The 25005-nt window shown below is 32.1% G+C and overlaps 3 protein-coding genes across 5 annotated transcripts; 1 reads left to right on the plus strand and 2 right to left on the minus strand.

The window, feature by feature from the left end:
• Window positions 1-4967: 4967 nt before the first annotated feature.
• LOC114194443 (endo-1,4-beta-xylanase 1-like) lies at window positions 4968-10756 on the minus strand. Of its 3 annotated transcripts, XM_028084656.2 has the most exons (8): window positions 10557-10756; window positions 9653-9843; window positions 8673-9040; window positions 8428-8584; window positions 7848-8200; window positions 7483-7660; window positions 6782-7318; window positions 4968-6270 (listed from the first exon to the last, which is right to left on the minus strand). In XM_028084656.2, the coding sequence occupies exons 2-8, from the start codon at window positions 9734-9736 to the stop codon at window positions 5155-5157; spliced, it is 2793 nt and encodes a 930-aa protein (XP_027940457.1). In that variant the 5' UTR covers window positions 9737-9843; window positions 10557-10756; the 3' UTR covers window positions 4968-5154. The 3 variants fall into 3 exon arrangements, with proteins under 3 accessions (XP_027940457.1, XP_027940459.1, XP_085521957.1); XM_028084658.2 differs by lacking the exon at window positions 9653-9843 and having other exon boundaries at window positions 10557-10738; XM_085665831.1 differs by lacking the exon at window positions 10557-10756 and having other exon boundaries at window positions 9653-10260.
• Window positions 10757-11495: 739 nt separating this feature from the next.
• LOC114193486 (Pseudouridine synthase family protein) lies at window positions 11496-16702 on the minus strand. Its single transcript, XM_028083312.2, has 10 exons — window positions 16417-16702; window positions 15226-15555; window positions 13827-13898; window positions 13503-13661; window positions 13333-13380; window positions 13168-13248; window positions 12741-12857; window positions 12510-12611; window positions 12241-12399; window positions 11496-12045 (listed from the first exon to the last, which is right to left on the minus strand). The coding sequence occupies exons 1-10, from the start codon at window positions 16456-16458 to the stop codon at window positions 11671-11673; spliced, it is 1485 nt and encodes a 494-aa protein (XP_027939113.1). The 5' UTR covers window positions 16459-16702; the 3' UTR covers window positions 11496-11670.
• Window positions 16703-19849: 3147 nt separating this feature from the next.
• LOC114193705 (transcription factor RAX1-like) lies at window positions 19850-22830 on the plus strand. The gene is made up of 3 exons (XM_028083601.2): window positions 19850-20074; window positions 20700-20829; window positions 21877-22830. The coding sequence occupies exons 1-3, from the start codon at window positions 19939-19941 to the stop codon at window positions 22517-22519; spliced, it is 909 nt and encodes a 302-aa protein (XP_027939402.1). The 5' UTR covers window positions 19850-19938; the 3' UTR covers window positions 22520-22830.
• The last annotated feature ends 2175 nt before the right edge of the window (window positions 22831-25005 follow it).

Here is a 25005-nt window from a genome sequence, read left to right on the forward strand (position 1 = left end):
TATGAAATATATGATGAAGTGAATTGATATGTTTGGAATTATATTGTTGTATGTATAAAATCAACCTTGTACATGATGTTGAAAAGAAAAGAAAATTGTGAGATGTTGGTGATGAGTGAAAATGTTGAGAAATATGGGTTGAGGTTGCTCTCGAGTCAAATATCACGTGAGCGTCATGTAAGTACGTTCAAATGGTATGTATTAATTAAACTAATCGTCATACATCATTGATCATTGGGTTGGTTGATCAAACAATATGTTATATGTTACGAGATTAACAAGTGTACCAAACCGCACAAATAATAAATTGGAAAGTTCAAGTATCGTTTCGAAAAATCTTGTGCAACTCTTGTAATTCGTAATTCAATTAGACAATAAATTTCACAAAAACAAAAATAAAACTCTTTTTGTATTTTTATCAAACATATGGTGTACATCAATATATGATAAAGGCTTCATTGAGATTGAGTTTCATAATTCAATTCAAAGCAAAAACACCAAACGACATACTTTTAATTCATTCTCTATCATTCATAGTCGTAATGTCTTACTGACAAGTCTAAACTTGAATAATAAAAACCCTATGTCTATTAATTTTTACTATATATTTGCATTAATGATTAAGATTCTGATGTTATGAATGACTAAATGTTCCCACATCTATGTCTAGCACGTGAAAGTTATTAGTTGTTTTATCCTAATCAATCTCCCACATATGCAATCAATCTAAAATATGTAGTTAAAACAAGAATAGAACACAATAGTGACAAAAAAATTTATATTGAATAGTAAAATTCAAAAGGAGTTAAGAATACATTACACTCAAGCCCCCGTAAATAAGGAAGTTAGCTACTTCTTAACATTCTGAATACTATAATAAAAATAAAGATGAATCCAACTTTATAAATATCTCTTCTTGCTTTTGATAATCAAATTTTGTTGATATTTTTCTTAATTTCTTTGATATTTTCACTTATCTGCAAAATATTAAATAAGTAAACTAAATACTTATCTTTTCCAATTTTATTAAATAAAACCTAAAATATCTAAAAAGATAATATAAAATAACAATATAATATAAAAATAAACAAAGAATAAAACATGGTAGTGTCAATTATCAGGATATTGCTCAAGTGATGGTTTGTACCTTAAGCAAGAAAGAGACTAAGAGGTTTCTATTTCTCTGGAAGCACATCATTCAAGCGTTGGGCAAACACTTAAGTGATATGATTTGTGACTCAAGCATTGTTTTGAATGTTTAAATGCGGTGTAAATGCAATGCATATATGTATAACAAGTGACACTATGTGACGCATGTTATGAAAACTCAAGAACTAAATGACGTTAAAGTGTCCTGAGATGGTGAAGGAGTTCATTGGAACTTGTTGAATTTATCCAAACAAAGTGGTGTTGCTCAAGTGTTAGTTGTAATACTCAACTAATGGATGCTTAAGCGATAAGGTAGTCATTGGAGCGAGGGGAACTATAAAGGATGTTGGTCTCAGGTAGCATTTTGCTCACATAACAAGTGTGTCGCTAAAGCACAATGAGTATTACCTTGTTTTTGTTTAAGAAGTTGCTTAAGAGATAAAAGCTCGTTTAAGTGCTTGTGTTGGAAGTGTGATGATGCTTTATTATATTATATACTTTTATACATGATTAGTGTTATATTTATGATGTATAAAAGGCATGATTAATGTTAAGATTCATGACATGATGTATGCATGGTATATGTCCTTTTTGGATGGTCGTTCATGGGTGATGGATCCTAGTTGGGTCAGTTATATATATGTGTTGGTATATGTGTATACAAGGCTTGACCCTAGATGAGTGACTTTAACCGGATGGTTAGCATGATCCTTAAGTGATATAGGGATACTTAAGTAGTATTGCACCTTGAGTGGTGATAATATATTCAATTAAATTTTCATGAATTCTCAATATTTCTAATATATATATATATATATATATATATAATATAATATAATTTAAAAAAATTTAAAATAAAATACATAGTTTATTTTATTTTTAAATAAAATACATAACTAAAAAAATTTCATAAAAAATTAGGGGCCATGCCCCGCATACTCCTATTAAAATCTACCGTTGTTATTAAGTATAAGCACAATAAAAAAAATACTATGAATTTATTAGTATTCATATATGTAATCTTGATATGAGCACAATAAAAAAATATTATTGTTTGTGATGGATACTTATATATTAATATGCTTTATTTTATATTGATTCACCTTTACATTCTTGTATGTGTATTCCTCCAATGGTCATATTTAATACAGAAACAAAATTTATTATAAGTGAGAGTGAAAACACACATACTTCAAAATGATAATTCATTATTATTGTTCTTATGTTGTATATTCTTACAAGAACCTTTAAATGTAGAAGATGTTTATAATTCTGATAACTAATATAATAATTTTATTTCATAAAAGCGTTACACTAGTTTAAAAAAACATATATGAAAAAGGTTTGAAAAAAAATCCAACTACAAGATTATATATATATATATATATATATATATATATATATATATATATATATATATATATATATATATATATTATTGTAGGTGACATCAATTGTTTCATAGGAGAGACCAAATGGTCTAAGTCACAATTGAATCATGGTAATTGGACGGTTACGCTCATAAATAAAAAAAGTTATGTCCTGACTAATAGCTACAGTTTTTTGCTTAGTGTTAAACGTTCCATCAAACAATTGGTACTCTTAAAGTAAAAAGAGATGTTGCCTGACTAATAATTATAGTTTTTTGTCTGGTGATAAATGTTCAATCCAATCTATATTAATTACCGTGTTTCTTTTACCAAAGATTAGACGAACTCTAAACACTGATACCAATAAATAAGAGTAAGAATGATGAAAATGAAAAATTTATGTACCTAAATATTTTCTATACATAGTAATGTATATTTTTTTCTTAGAAAAAAAAAAAGAGAAGAGTTAATTTAAGTAAATTCTTATAGAAATAAGAAGAAAAATTAAAATGTTTTTTTTTATAAGCTAAGGGTGGTTGATATACAAATTAAAAACATAAATTTTGAAAGATTATATAAAAAACTAATTGAAATTCTTTTTTTTTTCTCTCTACCTTATTGAACACTTTGTTAAAACAATATTTTTAAAGTAGGAAGAAGAATACATAAATTCATAACAACAATAATGCTTTTTAGTGATTTTAGTCTCCAAAAATTTAATTACACATTTAATATTTTAGTTATCAAAAGGATAAATAGATCAAAATCTAAATTTTATTGTGGTTTATATTGTTAAAGGAAAAATTACTTAAGTGTTAATCCACTCTTCTAGTAATGTTCCTTTTATATAAGCCATTTCATGAAATTGGTTTAGGGATTCGGTCTACTTGTGTTATTAATAGAGGTGTTGGGGGTTGGAATAGTTGGTTAGATTGTTTGGGACATTACACCTTCTTAGCATTGATATTATTACGGACAAATATCATATAAATCTGAAATTTTTAAAAAATTATACTTTGCCACTAATATTTTCTCTTACTTCCTTTTATTAATAAAGTATTATATTTAACAAAATAAAGACAAATGTAAACAAATTTTCCCATTAAAATAATCATATTTGTCAAAGAGTAGAAATAAATGATAGTGTGTCAAACTATCATGCTCCTTTAATAATATCCAAACCTACCTAACTCAAGTTGCATATAACACAATAATGCTAATGTAAACTTGCTTTTAATAACAATATTTATTAGAGCATCAAAATAAATTTATGTTGATAGACGAGCTTGATAAACTAACCTAATTAATTCGATGAACAAGTTGAGTTGTTAAAGTGTGAATATTTTTATCAAAACTTATTTTGGTTACACTTAATTGGACGCAATTTTATTAGTTTGGAGGGGATTGGTCATGGAAGGTATATTTTATTATTTGTATTTTATATAATTGACAAATCATAAAAAATAAGTTTAATATATATACTGTTAATTTCAATTTTAAGGTTAATATTTTATGGATATTGGTTTCTTTATGAACTTAGCTATTGTTATAACTTATACAAATTATTTTATTTCTATAATTGACACACTTCGTTATATTTACTTTATAACTATCAAAAACATTTTATTAATATGTTATACTATACTAAATTATTTTGTCATTTTTTAATTTTTTAAATATTTAAAAATTGCAGACGACCACTCATAGCTCGATAAAGACGGGCTGGACTAGAAAATTTTGAATTTAGATTGTTTCTTTTTACACCCGCAATTTTCTTAGGATACCTCTCATATTTAAATTCAAGAGAGTCTTATTCAAAGTGTCTGGAGGTGTTAAAAAATCATGGGGTGTAGGAAGTTAGAATCTTGAATAGGTATCAAATTGGCTCGGCACAAAAAGTATTGGCCCATTATAGATTAAATTGAGGCAGCTTCGTTTTGCACCACCACACATTACAACGTGCATCCCATCCGGTAGTGAAATAACGTATTTATCCTCATCTTTTTCATTTCATCTTCATTTTGCTACTTCTGTCGCCCACCCTTCTCTCGTGCTCTTCTTCTTTTATGCTTTTTTGTTTCAGACCCATTGTAATGAATTGTATTTGTTTCCATTCTCACTATTCTGATTACAAATTTTGTATTCTAGATAAGGAATACATCCAGAATCCCAATTCGAAATATAAAATATATTTTAAATTATGCATTTTGGAATATAAAAATTGTACGATTAAGAATGTATTTTTATTTTGTATTTTGGAATGTACTATCCGAAATACAAAAATACAAACATGTGGATTATAAATTGAAATTTTCAAGTGTGTGGGGGTGTAGGTTAAAATTATGTAGGTGCAAGAAGAAGATGCCCTAACCCGAATTCACATGTAAAATGTTTGAAATGAAAAGCAACTAATAATAGAATGAGCCACAGGAATAGGATTGTATGCAGTTTATTAGTTCAAACCAGTATCATTTTCATTTATTTTTCACTTCTTTCTTACAAGTATATATATAAAATGGCGAAACAGTATTCTTTTTGTTGAGATTTTGTGAAGTTGTGAAATCCACAACAATAAACCAACAACATTCTTCATCCAACCCAAGGATATAAAAAAGACACCAACATCATAGTATGCTTATAAATCAACGGATACCACCAGTGGCGTGTCACCTTTGTCAAGAACAAATGTCTTAGAAATTTTCTTTGATGGGGTCACAACTTGCACATTGTACGTTCCATGAAAGCCTCTGAAGTTGTATTGGCCTTGTTCATCAACATGGCCACGGCTGTGAGAGAGCCACTCTTGTTTCAGAGCCAGGAACCTTTTCCCTGCCTCATTGATGTCACCTTCTGCATTTACCAAGTGTGCATTGTCCCTACTCATAAACAGCTCCCAAAAACCCCACAGCATTATGCCTTCTACTGCAGGATGAGCCATGGCTTCACGCAGCATAACTTCAAGATCATCTGCTCTCACATATTCATTGATGGAAGACACATCAAGCTCAGTGAACCATATAGGGAGACCAAGAATACCCAACTTGTCAAGGGAAGAACTCACAATAGGCCCTATTGGACTATCTATGTGACCTTGAATTCCAATTCCTCCAACTGGGGCACCTTGCTCTTGCAAATCAAGAATGTGATGGATGTACTTATCAGGACATGATCTTGTGTCACATCCATCCTCCACATGGTAATCATTCACAAAGAGTGTAGCAGAAGGGTCTAGTTGGTTTGCAGTTTTGAACATGTTAGCCCTTATATCCTTGCCTAGCCTATCTTGAAAGAATGAACCATGCAGCATTTCATTGTTGACATCATAGTGACTGAACTTGCCCTTGTAACGAGTTAGAAGCCCGTTTAGGCGGTTCTGGATCGCCGTCATCAAATCGTTTTGGTTCAGTGATTTGATCCACTGCTGAACCACTCCATCCACTTCCCAGAAGATACAATGGCCACGAGTTTGTATATTGTGCTTCTGACACAGGCTTAACAGATCATCAGCATCCTTGTAATTGAAGTTCCCTTGTTGTGGCTCTGTCCAATACCACTTTAACTCGTTTCCAAACACAGCCCAGTTAAAATGCTTCACCATGAAGTCAACAAAGTCCTCATTGTCAATGTTTGATCTACTGATGCATGTTCCAATTGGGAAATCATTCTGTGTTTGTCTAACTTGCACTGAGGTGTTAGCGTAGCTGCCAGAGTCCAGCCCAGAGAATTTCAGTACAACATCACGTTTGCGTATCTGCAGTGCACCAAGTCAGTATAAATTAAAATGCATACAAAAATAATGCAGAGCATCACTTGTCTTATCAATGAAGAAAGGATAATTGAGGTGATGATAAAGTATTACAGTCTGAAATACATATAACATTTATTTCTAGAATTGAAAATTTTGTTTTGTTTATAATGAAAAATATTAGATATGTTTTTAGTTCCTAAACTTGGATATGAAATTGAAATTTGTCGCTGCCTATAACTTACATACATTTTGGTCTCCAGACTTTAAAAATAAATGAATATAGTACTTTTAACCTAATAATGTTAATCTTTTTGGGCTTGTTAAACGGCGTTTCAGGCCGATATTGGAGCGAGAACATGTAAAACGATGTAAACAACTCAAATGTTAGCTTGAAACGCATTTAACACGTCAAAAAAATTTAACTAAATTGGGTTAAAAATACTATTCCATATGTTTATGAAGTTATTCTCTACGAGACAAATAATGTGAGATGTGGAAGGAAACTTGATCTCACCTTATCTGTTTGGATCTTTAAATATCTAAATCTTGCATGTCTATCCACAGGAAAAATTTGAAGTCCAGCCACCATCAAGTCCACACCAGCAGCAGGACCTTGGACATAAACCATAACCTTTGATGGCTGTTTTTCAATTCTAAAGGACCCTCCAATTTCATGCCACGTGTCATCAGAAACCTCAGTTTGTCCTCCATTGACCCACTGGTTGTCAACACCAAGAGCAACATTCACATTCTGTGGCCCTGATGATCCTGAGCCAATCCGGACCCAAGCAGACACTTGATAAGTCGAAAAGAGTTTCACTTTATCAGTGATGATCTGGGCAGGACCCATCCATGTTTGTGTTCGATTAGTTACTAGGATGTACCTCCCACTCAGGAGTTCATGAGGACCAAGAGAATCTCTTGCCATTGGTGGAATTATATGTGGTGAACCACTTTTAACACTTAAAGTGCAATTGCCAAGGGGAAACCATCCATTGGTGCCATCAGCTAGATTGCTGTTTTGAATTATATTAACCCCAAAAGTAACATTCTGCAAAGCAAAATCAACTTTTAGGTGCTTGGAACATAGAATTGAAAGCACAACCAAATTATATAAGTTGATATCAAAGCAATGCTTGTGCAGAATGTTCAGAAAACACTAGCATTAATGTTATCAAAGTAATTTACAAAATAAGAATGCTGCAAATGTACAACCTTTACATCTGGTGGGGTTGAAGGAGGTGTTTTAGCTGCATGCTTTAAGACCAAATTATTGAGAAGAATGTCAGTGCCTGGAGGGGGTCCCTCTAAATAAAGGACCACTTTTGATGGAGAACCATTTAGAAGGAATTTTCCCTGCAGAGTAACCCAATCTTTATCTGTTGCCTGCAAACTTCAGAACAAACCAAATTTCTTTAGAAAACTTCAGAACAAACCCAATGCTAATGTTATTATATCACTAAAACATACTATAGCAAGTTTCTTTCTGTTTTGTTTATAATTCAAGAATAATAAACAGCCATGTTATGCATCAGATTCTATGTGAAATACAGTGACAGAAAAATAAGACAGATACTAACTTTGCAATGCCTATATACTGTTCTTTAAGATCTGGTGCTTGGACCCACAAAGTTGCACGTACATCAGCAGTAGAGACATTGTTTCCAAAAATTCTTACTAAAGCAGTGACCTCATAGGCCAGCTTGCGCTGCACGCGTCCAGTGATATCTTGCTGAATTCCATTCCAGTTCTGTGTGCGTTCTGTTGCAGATGCAAAGAATTTCCCAGATTTTGGAACAATTTTCCCATCATTCATGGAATCATGCAACACAATCTTGCAGCCTCTTCCAGACCAGTTATTCAGACCATCATCAAATTGCGGGTTGATGATGATGTTGTCATCTCCCGCTGAAACACATGCTGTGGTTGTGATCTATTAAAATAAGAAGAAAAAGGTACACTTAGTAAGTTAAAAACACGCAGATTCCACAAGACTTATTACACTGACATATATTTAGTGCAATTTCAATCTGATCATAGAAGAAGTAATAACCAATGCACAAGCATGAGCTTGATATTTATCAGAGTATTAGACTATGTCAATATGCAGAATTGCACAGAGAAATAACATTTCCATGAATTCATAACTTCATAACCTACATTATTATTCGGAGTGGAACAGTTTATTTCTACTGATCGAATGAGCAGATCAACTCCAGGAGCAGGTCCTTCCAAGTAAAATACAACCCGATCAGGCATAGTTGATAATGAGAATTTCCCTTCCAACTTCTCCCAACTATCCTTATTAACAGAAGTTCTGCAGAAAATCATGGTAACGTAAGGGAGTTTTCCAGAATTTCTTTAATACAAGGAAGAACATACAATGAAATCACAAAAATTCATACCTTCCAATGAACAAGTAACTAGTAGCCGAATCATGATATTCGAGTTTCAAAGTAGCTAGAACATCACTAGGTCCCTGAGAAAGATTGGATACTCCCACACAAGCCAAAACTGTGTAAGTGTAACCAGTGGAAATTCTTTCTGTGATGTCTTGCTCAAGGCCTTGCCAGCATTCCTTTCTGTCAGTGATAACAGCATAATTAGCACCCAACTCCCTCGGAATTCCTCCTTGAGCACCCGATTCAGCTGAAATTACATAGCCAGTGCAGGAATTGAGATGCCAAGAGTTCAGCCCTCTGGAAAAGTCATGATTAAGTAAAATATTTGCACCCTTGCTCCCACTTGGATCAGACATGTTTCCTGCCATGATCTGTCAAAGAAAACAATATCAGAGAAAACAGCCAAGAAAGAACTCTGTGCATGATTTATACAGGTTTTATATGTTTAGCATATTGGAAAGAACTCTCCTAAGTCTCAAATGTGACCTTCCATAACTTTTGAACTGTGTGTATTGTTTTATCTGCTGGCTAATTATGTTTTGTTTTATTTTGCCATAACAAAACTTAAGAATGTTTCATATACTTCCACTTTCTTATACTAGGTTGTATTTAATTGGTTGCAACAATAGTCCTTGTAAGCCTGCAACTTACATGTATCTAACAATTATAGTTTGTATAGTTTTACACATTGATTGAATCCAACACGAGAAGAAGCTAAATTCGGCAATGAAGCTTGTAATGGACATCTGAGAGGCATGATCTCAGACTCCATCCCTTGTGAAGCTACCAAATTAGGCAATGTGGTTAATGCAGGATAACCTTCGTTAATAAAAGGAATAAGCTAACTAATCAATGGGTGCTGAAGCAGAAATACCACAGGCATAAACAATTCATAATTAAAGAAACAAGAATCATTAAGCAAAGACAATGTGAAAGATTTTAAGTTTTGACACAGAAAAAAACTACCCTCAGTTGTAGGATACCTGAGATTGAGATTGGTTATGCTTCCTGTGAGAGTGAAACTTAGAGATTCTGCTTGTGAAGCAGCAGGCAGAGAACCTCTTCATTATATACCCACTTGCTCAGCAAATTTGTGAGTGAAGGCTACGGATAACACTGGACCCAACCAGAAAACTTGATCCTTCATTTGGATATATTATTATCCAACCAAACCCTTTGGGATCAAATGAATTTAACAATCAATCAACATTAACAAACCCTTTCAAATAAATCAAATACCAAAAAGATTAAAAAAATTAAAAGTAGCTTTCTTGAATTTCCTTTTATTCTGCCTCTTCTCTTGCCTCACTAGTGCTTTTTGCTTTATCGTGCAGATTAGTGATGCTTGAATTGGAATGGAAGCCTAAGTAAGGATGAAGGGTAGGAAGTTAAGGATGAGTTCTTTGTTTCCTTAATGGAATATTAAAAATCCGATCCAATTGGATGAGTCTTAGATTACAAGATTTTGCATTGTTAGGTGGAAATGACTTTTCTATCCGTACTTATAGCACAATGGATCCAAATCCAATTTACTACGTATATATATGAACATACAAACTTGAATGGAATTGCAGATATCCAACAACACTACTGCTACTGTAATACAATCTCTATAGCACCTTGCAACATTCAAATTCCAACAAAACCAAAATCCTAAACCCTATGTTTATGTCCTCGTACTAAACCTTTAAGTCACGTTGCTCTTATTCTTACAAGTAAAACCATGTTTACAAGGCTTATTATTTGTATTATAAGTTTACAGTAACAGCTCGCAAGTTTGTGAATATTTGAAATCATGCAATTGAAATAAAATAATAAATGATGGAATATGAATTTTTTTAATAGGAAAATTATGGAATATGATATGACGCAGTGAGTGGGTGTTACCTAAATCAAAATGAAGTAGTTGTTGTTTGTGTCTCCGGTTCGGTCCAACAAGAAAAGGAGCGGTTCGTGCGATTAAGAGGTGGTGCTGCTGTGAGAAACGCTGCGTTTCATGGTTTCGGGAGATTCTGATTTTGGAGGACCAGACAGCCAGAGTGGACCGAAGACAAGTTAACTTACGTGAGAAGTATGTGCCGTCTAACAGTGTTTTTCAAATTTTAAACGAAGACATAATGTTTAAGATTTAAGATTCAAAGTCTTGATTCTTCAATAAGACCGTTAAGTATAAAAAAATCAATTAGCTACTTTTTCTTAAGCAGTTTAGAGACATTGTCATTATATATTTTAATAATGTTTTGTCGAGATATAAAAGTAAAAATGCATTTCTTCATTTGTCATAAATGCATTTTCATTGTTCAATTCCACAAAGTTTATAGGAATATAGAACGAAAGCTTTTAGACGATCTGGTGACCAATAATAAAAATACATTTTCATGAGATAACAGACATTTTTTGTAGTTATTTTGATTGATATTTTTTAAAATGTTGTGAATGTATTTTCGTTCCATATTTTGACATACACAGCATAAACGTATTATCAAAGAGTACTTTTGTCAAAAACAATTACAAAGTTGAGAGCTGATTAGAAATCAAGGGTGTAAGAATAGCAAGGCCAAGGATACTCAAACGCCCAAAACTTTTATAAAAGAACCTCACTATAGGTAATGATTACACGACAATGATTTGAATATTTCTTTCAATACTCTAAGTCTTCTTCATCTACCCCCTTTCATTCTGAAATGGATCGTCTCAAATCAGAAAAAGAAAAAAAAAAACTTTGAAAGAGTATATATGTATGTAACTCTTCTTATTTAATACGAAGTATATAACTCGGCATTCGTTATAAAAGTCTCCAGAATATGAACAAATTAAAAACATGAGTACACTGAAGCAGATATATTCAACTCATCAAAAAGAGAACATCGACAAATCAGAGAAGTTTCAGTATGTTACTTCAATGTACTTGGACTCCAACCTATGCCTAAACTATTAAATACTAGTGAACACTATTTATTTTCCCTTAAGTTAATTAACAAAATGCATCATGCAATTAAGTTCAGACTAAATACGAGGACATAAGATTCCAACTAATTCTCATATGGGATGGCATTGTTGCCACAAATCGAAGAACATCAGGCTGCTGGCTAAGTGAACCGTGTAGTTCTTCTGAACTATTGTTCAAAACTTGTAGAAACTTGGCGATGTTGGGGAGCACAAGTTCTCTGCAGTGAAGATGCAATAGAGGAACCTTCGATAAAACACTTCCCTTCTGAACATCAAGGCCTTCTGGCCTACGCAACTTGTATGGTTTTCCAGTTGTTGGCTCGATATCGATTCGCGGCATTTGTTTCCATCGGCTGTGCACAAACCAGCCATACTTGTAGTCACCCACTATTGGTGTGCCAAGTGCTTCAGCGCAATGGACACGCAACTGGAAAATGGGAACAGAAATCACATGAACTCTCTAGCTAAAACGTTACTTGGCAAGACAGAAATATATTAAAACAGGGAATTATTTCAAAAATTAACTGATACCTTAAACGTACCACATTTTTACAATACAGAATCCATCATGCAGTAAACACAGAGACAGAGAGAGAGAGAGTAGAAATTGATACCAATATACCTGATGCTTCCTGTAAGTAAGAGGACGTAGCTCCACCCACGAGCATCCATTTATCTTAGGACCAAGCACCCGATACTCAGTTACAGCCTCTTGGCGTGGTTCTACACTTGAATGGTGAGCTAGTATTATCCTCTCAGTCTTCCCATCATTTAGAAGCACCTGGAATAAGAAGGCATACAATCAACACATTAGAAGGTAGCAGCCACCTAAAACATGTTATCACTGAATGCATTATAGAGAAGAGAATAAAAATGAAAGAGATCATAAACCTTAGAAAGAGGAGCATGGATGACGCCTTCCTTCTCCTTGGGAGTCCCTATGACCAATGCCCAATACCTCTGATACGTAGCTTCACATGCATCATTCCAAGCCTAAAATAGCCAATTAATGTTAAAATTCAAATGAAAATATCAATCAGTTGTTCAAAGTGTTTTCAAAGATTCACCAACTAAACAAGACGTACAGAAAATAGGATTCATTATTTCTTGTATGTAAGGCACCTTACAAGAAGATTTGGCATTGTTGATGTTAGTGAACAACCATTGGAGATGAGATGCACTATCTTTAGTTCTACCCAGTAAAAGGATGCCACTGGTCTCTCTGTCAAGACGGTGAACCTGAAAAGGCCAACAAAATAATTATATTATCTTGTATTTTTAATATGAATCAACCATTTGTAATGAACAACTTCACAATCCAAAACAGATTAATAGAGTAGAAGAGCTGAAAATTGACTACACCATTTGACATATTATGAAGAAAACAATCAGGAATTCAGGTTAGTTAAGAAACATTAAGCAAAAATCTTCAAATTTTAAAAGCTTTACATTGGTGAATGAATAAATGAATAAATATCCATTTGTTAGATGATGAAGTATATGCCAAATCGTTCCACTGTAATGATGAACAAGAGTTAAAGTAGTTTACTAGTTTAGGGCCCTCATCATAATCATAGGACAGTGCAGCAGCTGCCAATGCGTCCATGCTATTATGAACTGGTAAACTCCCCTAACAAAGTATAAGCAGGAAATTAAAATCACATAATAAACTCAAAGTGAATTACTGTAAATGTGAAAGAATAGAAATTTGAACCTTAACCGGCAACTTTGGAGGTTTATTAAGCACAATAATAGCCGAGTCCTGAAAGTAAAACATTTGATTACGCAATAAATAAAATTTATTTTAATGGAATTGAATAATAAGAATAGCAACAAAAAACTGTAAGAAATAAAATAAATTTGATATTGAACGAAAGGGTATACCTTGTAAATCACAAGCCTTTGCAGATACTTAATTTCGTCAGCATTTGGATATAGTGTTCCACAAGGAATAGCATCATATCTTTTGGAAATCCTAGTCTCAGCAATTGAAACAGGAACGTGAACTCTGGCACCATGTTCCATCACTTCATTAGGTCTAATCTGCATTTAAGCTGTACAGTTGTAGTATTATTAAACCTAAAACAAATCTAAAGCAATTGACTAAAATCTGTTGTTGAAAAACTGATACAGAGACAAAGAGGAAATTACCCAGTGGTTTTTTCATAGAAAATAGTGAATTAACAGGATAGATATAGACATGAATACCTTTCGCATGGGTTTCATCAGAGTTTCTTTCTGAGTGTAAGAGTCAGCACCAACTACGCCCTCCATTTGCACCTAGAATATGAAATTAGCAACAAGGCCCGTAAGTACACTTATCTATTATTTTATATCTGACCATTAAACATAAACTAAATAATATTTAATACAGAAATGTAGATGCTAATATCTTGTTAGTTGTTTAAATTTGCAAAGTAAATAGAGTTTTGCAAGAATATCCCTTCAAGTGTAATAGTTGATGTCATCATAAATAGGAAGGAATTACTTTCAAACTATGGATGAAGATTAAAAGAGGGAGGCAAGAGTAAAAGTTCTACTAAGTTAGGAAACTTTTAAAGAAAATAGGCAATAGTTATCATGAAATAAAACCTTTGTTTGGGTATGAAGTTTGCAAGGAAACAAGATAAGACTTCTTAGTAACCTTGCATTTGGTTACATGTATAAGAGAAGGAGTATTTGGCCTCCTTCTCTTCCCTCGTGCCTCCTATGCAAGGAATTCCTTAGACTATTTTGTAAAGACTTGTACTTTGGAAAGAAAAGTCATTTATATGCAAAAGCCTTATGTGCTTGTGAGAAGTGGAGAACTTCTCTCTTTTAGATTCTTATCTTCAGAACTGTCTCAAGTAGACCAACTTGCTTATCTCACCGAGTTTGACTGGCACAAGATTTTTCTAATTTTTAGCTTGTAAGTCATAATCTTGGTTAGCTTATAGAGCACTGGTTATATTATTTATTCCTACTTTTTTGTTTCTTTTATTGAAGGTGAAAGCACCAAGTTCTGTTTGTGGAAGACGGGTGGGTAGGTATCTGCGTAAAGAATTGAACCTACAATGTTATCACATGCTAACCCTTACAGATTTGGCTCTTAATGGTAATTCTTACCGTATGATGTAACTTCAATGTTCCCTCAAGGATATGGAGACTCAACCTCTCACCAATTCTTCCAGAAAAAGGTCCCAACAAAGATTGTACAACCAATTTAAGGCAATGACGACAAGTATATAATAGATTAGGCATCTCATTAATGTTATCAATTTTGGGTTGCAGAAAATAGAGGAAGTCCAATAATAAGCTATATCATATAGCGGAAGTCACATGACAGTTGAAATATATGATATATCAATTCTGTGTGTATATAAAAATAAGCCGTCCGCAAATAAAAATTGGGATTGCATTAACTCAAAAGTTCAATTGGCAGAAGAATTATCAGACATGACAAGACGAAGCAAACCGCATGCTGCAACTATAACAATGATAATCAACGCAAAAGGAGTTGCAATTTGGAGTCAAGAAATTTCACTATGCGATAGCATTATAGCACCTATTTAACAACATTGCAGCAGCTAAAATAAAGTGTAAATACAATAAAGTAGTAGACACTTACAAGACCCTCTCTGAAATGGGATTCAATGACAGAACCCCATGTACCCTTGAAGTAATACTTAATCCAATTGACAGCAGTAACATAATCACGCTGTCCAGGACCACTATTTGAGCTCTTGGCAGGCAAAGGGTGGCCAGGAAAAGGAGGCAATGATAACAACTGTCTGGGTTTTGGACCTTCTTTAGGAGCATCCAGGCGAGCAATATTGTTAGATACCCTGATTACCGGTTCAACAGAAACAGGCCTTGGGGGTTGAATTCTAGAGTAGTGCCTCACTACGAACAACAGCCATGTGCAGCTATTGTTATTATTACTCACATGATTCAACATCTGTAGCCAACAAAGCAAAACACCAGTTCAAGAGTAATCACATTCACAGGTACAAACAGTAAAAAGGTAAAAGTTTAACTAGAAAAATTGCAAAAAAGGCAGGACAAATGTTGTTTAAGGATCGTGTTCCCACTCTCTTTTCATTTATTAGTAGTTACTAAAAATTGGGTTTTCATCGTGCATGTCATGTGACTTTTTTGTCAAGGTACTAAAGATAACTACTAAACAGATTATCCAAACAATCAAAGTTGTGAAGCGTTAGATTGCCTTAACATACTAAAATTTACACGATGCCTGGATAAACCTTCATCCAACACCAACATGAAACCTTAGCTTTGAAAAAAAAAACATGCTTGGTAGTTGGTTAAACTCAGAGGAAATCACTAAATTTGTCCTTCACAGTGTGAGGCATTGATAAGTTAATCTTGAGAGAAAAAATAATTGTAAAGAGATTTCTGAAAACGCATTCTTCGGACAAATTCATTCTTCCATTAGCTTGTTTTGAAGAAAAAAAAATTGTACAAGTCATCTCTATCCTCTGCCTCCTCCTCCTCGTCCCTTCTCTTCTTTAAGTTTGTCCAACTGCCATCATTCGCCAAAAGAAGAGTAATCTGCTTCATCAGAAAACTCACTTATCTCATGTTACTCAGCCTCGATAAACAGCTTATGGCCAAACTGATTCAGATACAGCTGGCCATGAAGAATCCAACCCCTTCTTCCAAACAAAACCACCCCTCCCTCCCAATCACTAGCTCAACTTCAATGGCCCCAAATCCACATTCCAAATCAACTTCAATTTGAGACATTATGTGGTTTGTACAACAATGAAGAAGCATTATTTAGTGGTTAGGAATGGGTTACCTGAATTGAAAGCTTCAGAGCGGCCTTACAATAGTGTTTCATTGGGAGCTTTGTCTGAGCCTTTGTTGGGGACGACAATAGGGCTTCGTCGGCCACAATAGGGTTTCGCCGGCGCCAGGAGATTGGTTTCAATGACAGCGACAAGGGTATCGCCGCCGGCGACGAGAGCTCTGCCGGAAAAAGGGAATTCACGACGGTGTGAGAGAAGGGAACTCGCAGTGTTTTGAGTGAGAGATGAGAGTGTGAGAAGGGAACTCCCTGGCTTCTTTTTTCTGACCGATTTTGAAAGGAAAATAAAGACCTGTTATTCAAATCTTAAAATTTTTTATTTGGTAAAATATGTATTCTTCTACAGTATGTTTAATATGGGATACATTTTTTTATTTCTAGTAATTTGAAGTTGAGAAAATTCTTTAATTTTTTATTAATTTTCTGAAAATGTTGTTTATCGGAAATATTTTTTAATTATATTTCTTACATTTTTTTAGAGTGTGTTGGAAAGGTGTGTAACACTTATTAAATCTTTAATATAGTATACTAAATATTAAAGTCTGTAGAAAAATTCTATTAAAATTAAATTTAAAATTTGATCATGGTCATAGTACATATATATAAAAAATCATGGTTATCACAACTTGAAAAATGAAAACTATTATACATTTATATAAAAAAATTTGCAAATTTTCAAATGAAAATTATATTAAAACATATTTTCCAATGTTGGTTGTCACTATTATACATGTATTTGGTTACTAAAGAAGTTGTAATGACTCTTTAAAGTTCGGCGATTTACTTATAAGATATTTTTATTTATGGAGTGATTATTCATCATTACATTTTAGATACCTCACACCATAATCCTACTGTGTAAGCTCTTTTGAAAGAGTTCGACTAAGAAATATAACTCAGCTAAACTTTTCTCATCATTTCTCTTACACTAAAAAAAATCCCTAACTTTCATACTTATTTACGCATTAAAGAGTTTTTTGCAGGTAAATATTCCCCATTTCAGACTAATCTGCCTCATAAATATACTCCTAAGATCTTATCATGTGTCTTACAGATACCTAGTCTCCAACCTGACAATAACATTTGACTTCCACCATGGGATCCTGGTAAAGTTATCCTCAGCCTCAATCATTCATGCCTACAACTAAATTGAAAAATCTCAGACAACACAAAAGAATGGATCCCAACCCTATGAACACCATCCAAAACCAAATTCAAATGCTACTACCAAAACGAGCAACTTAGGAGGAAACACCAGACATACCTACAAGCTATGTGAGAATAGACTGAGGCTCTGCTAAAAACTCAGACTAAAACTCAAACTCAATAGTTGCGTCAACAACATCATGTTGATCTTCAAGCATTGCACTCCAAATTGGACAATTTGGAAAGGGAAAATTTGTTACGACCAATCCATTCCCGTGAACAAACACCCATAGTTGAGATGTACCACTCCTCGACAAGTGAAAGCAACCCGCTAAGGACAATTAGAGATCAACAGCCAACCCCAAGAAGCAGAAGTCAGCCATCAAGACGACCTAGTAAACATCAAAGTGAATTCGTGGTTTTACTTGTAACATGTCTTTATATGATATAGTTGTTGAGGTCTATCATTTATGGGATTATTATTCGTCATTACACCTCAAAAACATCACACAATGTCTCTATTATGCAAGCCCTTTATAAAGAGCTCAATCAAGAAGTACAACTCACTTAAGCTTTTCTCATACTTTCTTTACATTCAAAAAAAATCCTTATCTCTCATACCTACTTAAGCATCAGAGAGTCTTTTGTAGTTGTATCTTCCTCTATCCAAACCGACCTGTCTCACAATGATACTCCTAGGATCTTACTAAGTGTTTTACAGATACATAGTATCCAACCCAGTAAGAACAATTATTAATTTGAATTTTTGTTTTCATGCATATGTCAACTTAGGATATGGGATTTCTAATTCATCTCATTATGCTGAAACTAGATATTTAATATTAGTACAATAGCAAGTGGTATAATATGTCCAACACACTTTGCTAGAATATTACATTTGGATAAGTGAATTTAAGTTTGAGTCATCCTCTTAAATGTTTGCACAAACCTGACTCGTAAAATAAACATTACTTTAACTTATATACTATTTAGTTATAGGCTTAATTAGTAATTTAGTTAGATTAAGGGTTTATGATTCACTTTGGTTTCTATATTTTTTTTACTCAATTGAGTCATAATATTTTTAAAATAGAGTTAATATGATATTTTTCATTAAATTAATAGTAACTCTTTTTGAAAAGTGGCACGTGCCAAAATATGAAATGTGTTGGAAATTTTTTATTATAATTTAAAAAATAAATAATTAAAATAAAAAAACTTACTGTTACCCATGTTTTTATAGACCTTTAATTTACGGGTTAATGGTTTTTATAGCTAACGGTTATATTTTTATTACTATTTACTCCTTTGTCTCCTTTTGCTACCTATAAATACCACCTAGGTGCATGGGGAAGAATACAACAACAGAGTTCTCTAAAAAGTTTTCTTCTTTTCTTTTTTATATTATCTTTAAGACAGTGGTGTTCATAAGGTTTGGAGATCTTTCACTGCATTGGATCAATCTGACGGCTTGTTGTATCTTGGGAGAGAAACATATATGATTTGAAACACATATGATTGTGTATTTGTTTAGCCCAGGAGAGGCGTGCCTCAACCTAAGATATTTCTACTCCGTACCTTTTATTTTTTATTTGTTATTATTATTATAATTGTTGATTTCTGATTAATATTCATTATTTATATATATGTTTCAATATTATTATCGCTCTAATTATTATTATTATATTATTTTCATATTTTTATTATTAATAGTATTATTTGAGTAATCATTTTCTAACAAAATGTCTCACATGTCAAATAAGAGAAATCCCAAAATAAAGAAAGTTCAAATTTTGATAATAACATCTTTCAAATGACGTTAAAATCAATTATAACAAATATTTTATTTAAAAAACTATATATATATATATATATATAAATCAAAAACCTAAATATAAAAACTAAATTACTAATTAAACTTTAATTTCATATACGATGAGACAGTGAACATTTTGCTCTCTTTGTTTATATTTTTGAATTATAAATTATATAACAAAATACAAATTTTAAAAACATCTTAACAGTTATATATTGCTAAGAGAGTAACAGTTAGAACAAGAAAAAGAAAAAAACGTATAAAGAAGAATAGTGGAGAAACACCCATTTTTGAAGCAACACCAAACAGGCCTAGAATTTGAACCCAGATTGGGTTTGTACAAACTTGTAACAGTCTCAAAATATGGTCTCATCTTATCGTATTAATTATTACAACTTAATACAATGTTTTGTCTAGTAGCTGGCTGGGTCCCCCCTGCCTCAGATGACACCAACTTTATAACACCTTCACCAGAAAACAAAGACTCTCAAAGTCTCACAGTTTTGTTCTTTCTGTGATCATTGGAGTTTCTGTGAGACAGTGTTGTGGCCATGGGAAGAGCCCCTTGCTGTGACAAAGCCAATGTCAAAAGAGGACCATGGTCCCCTGAAGAAGATGCAACACTCAAAGCCTATGTGGAGTCTCATGGAACTGGTGGAAATTGGATTGCATTGCCCAAAAAAGCTGGTTTTTCTCTCTTCTCTCCCAACACCATTTTCACATTTTTTTCAAACACTTTCTTGTTCATCCTTTTTGCTCCTTGCTTTTTCTCTCCAATTCAAGAACAAATCAAACTTTTCTCGAGATCTTTTCTGATTATCCATTCACTTTGTTTTGTTTCGACATGGAGTTTTGTGTTATGATGCATTTTTTTAACTTGAATTCCAGTTTCGTTTTGTTTATCAAAAGTTTGTTTTTTTCTTAAGCATCGAATTCGCAAACTGCATGTTTAAAGAACCATAATTGTATAGAAACTCATCTCACTATATGAATTTTGAGTTACAAATACATTGACAAATGCAACTGTTTTCTCAGTTTTCTCAGTGTTTGTTCAATTTCCAAGTCCACTAGTAGACACAGTTTTTCCCCATATAACATTATTTCTTTTGAATCCTTTTGGTCAAAATCATAAATAGCTTCTGCAGTTTACAAGGCATGAAACAAGGAATGGGAGTTTCTACTGTTATATTATACTCTTAATAATTAATCTCTCCATTTGTAACTTTTTTTTTAATTATTTTAATTCATTTTCATTATATTTATAAACTTTATTTTTTCTTTATTATTATAATTATTATTATTTAATATGCAGGCCTTAGACGGTGTGGGAAGAGTTGCCGTCTACGGTGGCTGAATTATCTGAGACCAGACATCAAACATGGAGGCTTCACTGAAGAAGAAGACAACATCATTTGCAATCTCTATGGCCAGATGGGAAGCAGGCAAGTTTTATTATTTTCAAATTATTTCAATTTCACACTATAATATTCACCATCCATTAAAAAAATAATCAACAACAGATATATAATTAAATACATCCATAAGAGATTATTCTAATTGTAATTTAGCCAATGCTTATATGATTATGTTTCTATTCACTATTATTAACTTACAATTATAATAAAATTTTCATTTTACAAAAATATATTAGCTTGGACCACATCATGTGGTACGGACCAATTTTTATATAACATGACATTTTTTTTTATTAATTAATGATGAAAAGTTTCAAGACAGTGTTGTAGATTTAAGCTTTATATTATAACCAAACAAAATTATAAACCGTGAGTTTATTATAATTATGTGTTGGAAAAATTCATGTCACGCGGTTTCGTTTAATTTACATATAACACATACATACACGTTATAGTTTTTTTTTTTTAATAGTTTGAATAATATTTTATATTTAAATTTTAATGACGATAATTAGTATGATATAATTACGAATAAGAAAAATCTTTTTCAGCACAAATTATTGTATAATTTGCGATCCCATCACACGGTTTCGACCAAATTCCATATAATTGTTTCATTTTTATTTAGTGATAAAAAGTTTTGAAACAACATTTTAAATTTAAATTTCATAACTTTTTAGTATCGGAGAAACCCATTTTAGAATAATTTTTTCTATAGACAGGGACCACACAGTTTCGATCAATTTTTATACAATATGTTTGCTTTGTAAAGATGAAATATTAAAAAAAAAAAAGATTTAAATTCAAATGTTATTAGTCATTGTATACATTCATAATTTTTCTAATGAAATCTTTAACAAATCAAAACAATATATTTTAAAGTCAATAGTGGCCTAATTAATTGTTAGACCTATATGAAAAGGAAACACATGTTTACACCACACATAATATATATATATATATATATATATATATATATATATATATATATATATATATATATATATATATATATATATATATATATATATATATATATATATACTGATAAAACTTGTATTCTTGCTTGTTCAGATGGTCTGCCATAGCCTCTAAGCTTCCTGGCAGAACCGACAATGATGTGAAAAACTACTGGAACACGAAACTGAAGAAGAAGATAATGGTGGCAGGAAAAGTTAGTCTCAAAACATTGACTGAAAATGACACTCTTCTTTCAACTTCAACCCCATTACCAACCAACCAAAAAAATTCACCTTTCAATGCTTCACTAAATCAGCTACCCTTGGTGCTACCGATCTTAGAAACAAATGATAGCAATGCATTCACCATTAATCAAAAAAACATCATTAGTTTTGACCAAACAAAGCATCATGGGTTGATGCATGGTATCTCACAAATTGGTGCAAGTTCAAGGTTCAAAAACAACACCAATGAAAGTAACAGTAACAGTCACATGGTTTCACTGTCTCAAGAAGGTTCAAGCAGCATTTCGGATTCATCTTCAATTGCAGTGAATTACAACAAGTGTGTTGTGTCACAGCCTCAACAACAAGAACAACATCAACAACAACATGTTATTGATGAATCTATGGAAATGTTGATGGATTTTGGCTTTGGATTTCCCTATGATTTTTCTAACTGCCATTATGAGAGAGTTGGTGAAACTTTTGCTCCAGAGTGGGTTGATTTTAGCTATGCTGACATTAAGCCACATTGACCAAATCAAAGTGTGTGTTAGCTAACTAGTTATTTTATTCATACAATGTATAACCAATGGGATATTTGTGTAAGAAAAAAAAAATGCAACAACTTATGTGAAGTGTGAAGTGAAGACTTAATTAGGTGACATTTAGTTTTCTAGTTTGTTGATGATAAAGTTTAGTATATTAATGTGTAGTTCATAGATAAGAACTATACATAGTTTAATTAGGTCAAAGTTTGAATTAAGCAAATAAAAATGCTAAAGATTATTGACTAGATGCTCTTTGTGTTATATTTGTTATTAAATTATGAGGTTCATGCATTGCATTGGGTGTGGGGCCAATGAATATGGTTATTTATTTGCTTTTTGTTTGATATAAGGATTTCTTTTTTTATGTACATGTGTGTTGATGACACAAGCATGTTGGTCACGAAAGTTGCATGGAGGGGTGACTAGTTCAAACCCTAGAATTGAATAATTTGTCTTTCTTCTTGCATTGTTCATCAACCATAAAAGATTCTCTGTCTTTTTCTCTCTCTCTCTGCTCGCACCTCTCGTGATGCACTTTCATCAACAGTCATATTGTAAATAAATGATCATTCTGAACCCTGAAATATTAATTGGAAAAAGTTAAACCTACTTGTCAATTTTGAGATGCATGAGATGGGATAAAAGATGTGAGAGAGAAAAATTAATAGATGTGATAAATGATGCAATAAATATTTCATTATGAAAAAATGAAATGAAAATTGAATAAAGAACAGTAAATGGAAATGGATGTAAAAAATATAAAAATTATATTAGTATATGGCAGAAATTTTCAAATGCTTACTTATTATAAATTTTATTTTAGTTTAGTTACTAACTTGTTAGGTTCTTGATTTTCTTTGTCTTTATATGTGTTTTTTTTACTCAATATTGTAATTTTAATATTTTGAAAAAGACTCAATTGAGTTCTCGATTTTTGAAAAAATATTTAATGTGATCTCTTTTATTAAATTGATAGTAATGCAGTTTGAAAGTATTACCCGTCAAAAGTTTGGATTATCTTTTATTTTTAAGATGTCATGTGTCAAAATAAATAAAAAAAGAAAACAAGATTTCTAAGAAAAAAAAATGTGTTAGATTTTGACACATAACAAACATAAATTTTAACACTTTTAAATGATTTTAAATGATGTTAATAGAATAAGTCATATTGATATTTTAGAAAATAGAAACTTGATTGAGTAAAAAACAAATATAACGATTAAAACGAATCAAAGACCTAAATATAAAAACTTAGTTATACTAATTAAAATTTTAATTTTATTTCAATAAATTGAAATTTAATGTTTATAATATAAGTATATTATTTATTTTATTTTAAATGAATTTATTTATTTTATTTATAACAATAATTTACATAAATATTATATGAATATCTTTCCTTTATATTATTAATTATATAATAAGTAAAGTGTGAGCGTATATATCTTAAGTTGTTTTTTTTTAAAGATGTGTTATAAAATAAAGGTAATAAGAGAGACAAAGGAGAGGAAGAATAGAGAATTAGAGAGTAGGGAGCAACTTCTGTTTTTATGTGTGTATCATTACTGATAGGACGAGTCCTATTTATAGGTACAATATGGTAACCCAGAAAGGATATAAAATCAAATAGTAAATACAAAATATTACATCATAAAGAGTAATGAATAATATGATTATCAATCATATGAGTAATTGTATAAATCAATGGACGACCATTAATTCATAACACTCCCCCTTGGGTGTCCATTGATAAAAGAATGTGCCTCGTTAAAACCTTACTAGGAAAAACCCTTTGGGATAAAAACCTAGTGAAGGAAAAAGAGTACATCATTCTATATAATATTGTTCTTTGCATCTTCTAATTTCTCCCCCTCATGTAAACTTACATCATTAAGATGGCGGAGTCCAATCCTATGAACCAATTGCTCAAAAGTTCTCCTTGGCAAAGACTTTGTAAATAAATCTGCTAGATTTTCACATGAGCGAATCTTTTGGATCTCTACATCACCATTTCTTTGAAGATCATGAGTGAAAAAGAATTTTGGAAGAATATGTTTTGTTCTGTCTCCTTTAATATATCCTTCTTTCAATTGAGCAATGCATGCACTATTGTCTTCATATATCGTTGTTGGTTTCATTTTTCCCAAGGATAAACCACAAGTTTGTCGCACATGTTGAATTATAGACCTTAACCAAACACATTCACGACTTGCCTCATGTAATGCTAAAATTTCTGCATGATTTGACGATGTTGCTGTTATTGTTTGTTTCACAGATCGCCATGAAATCGCTGTGCCACCACATGTGAACAAATATCCTGTTTGTGATCGACCATTATGAGGATCTGATAAATAACCTGCATCTGCATAACCCATTAGATCTAATTTTGAATCATTTGGGTAAAACAAGCCCATATTCATAGTGCCTTTAAGGTAACGGAGTATTTGTTTTACTCCATTCCAATGTCTTCT

This window comes from Vigna unguiculata, chromosome 8 (assembly GCF_037176805.1).
Source record: "Vigna unguiculata cultivar grain cowpea cultivar isolate G323 ecotype 2 chromosome 8, ASM3717680v1, whole genome shotgun sequence".
Taxonomy (NCBI): Eukaryota; Viridiplantae; Streptophyta; class Magnoliopsida; order Fabales; family Fabaceae; genus Vigna; species Vigna unguiculata.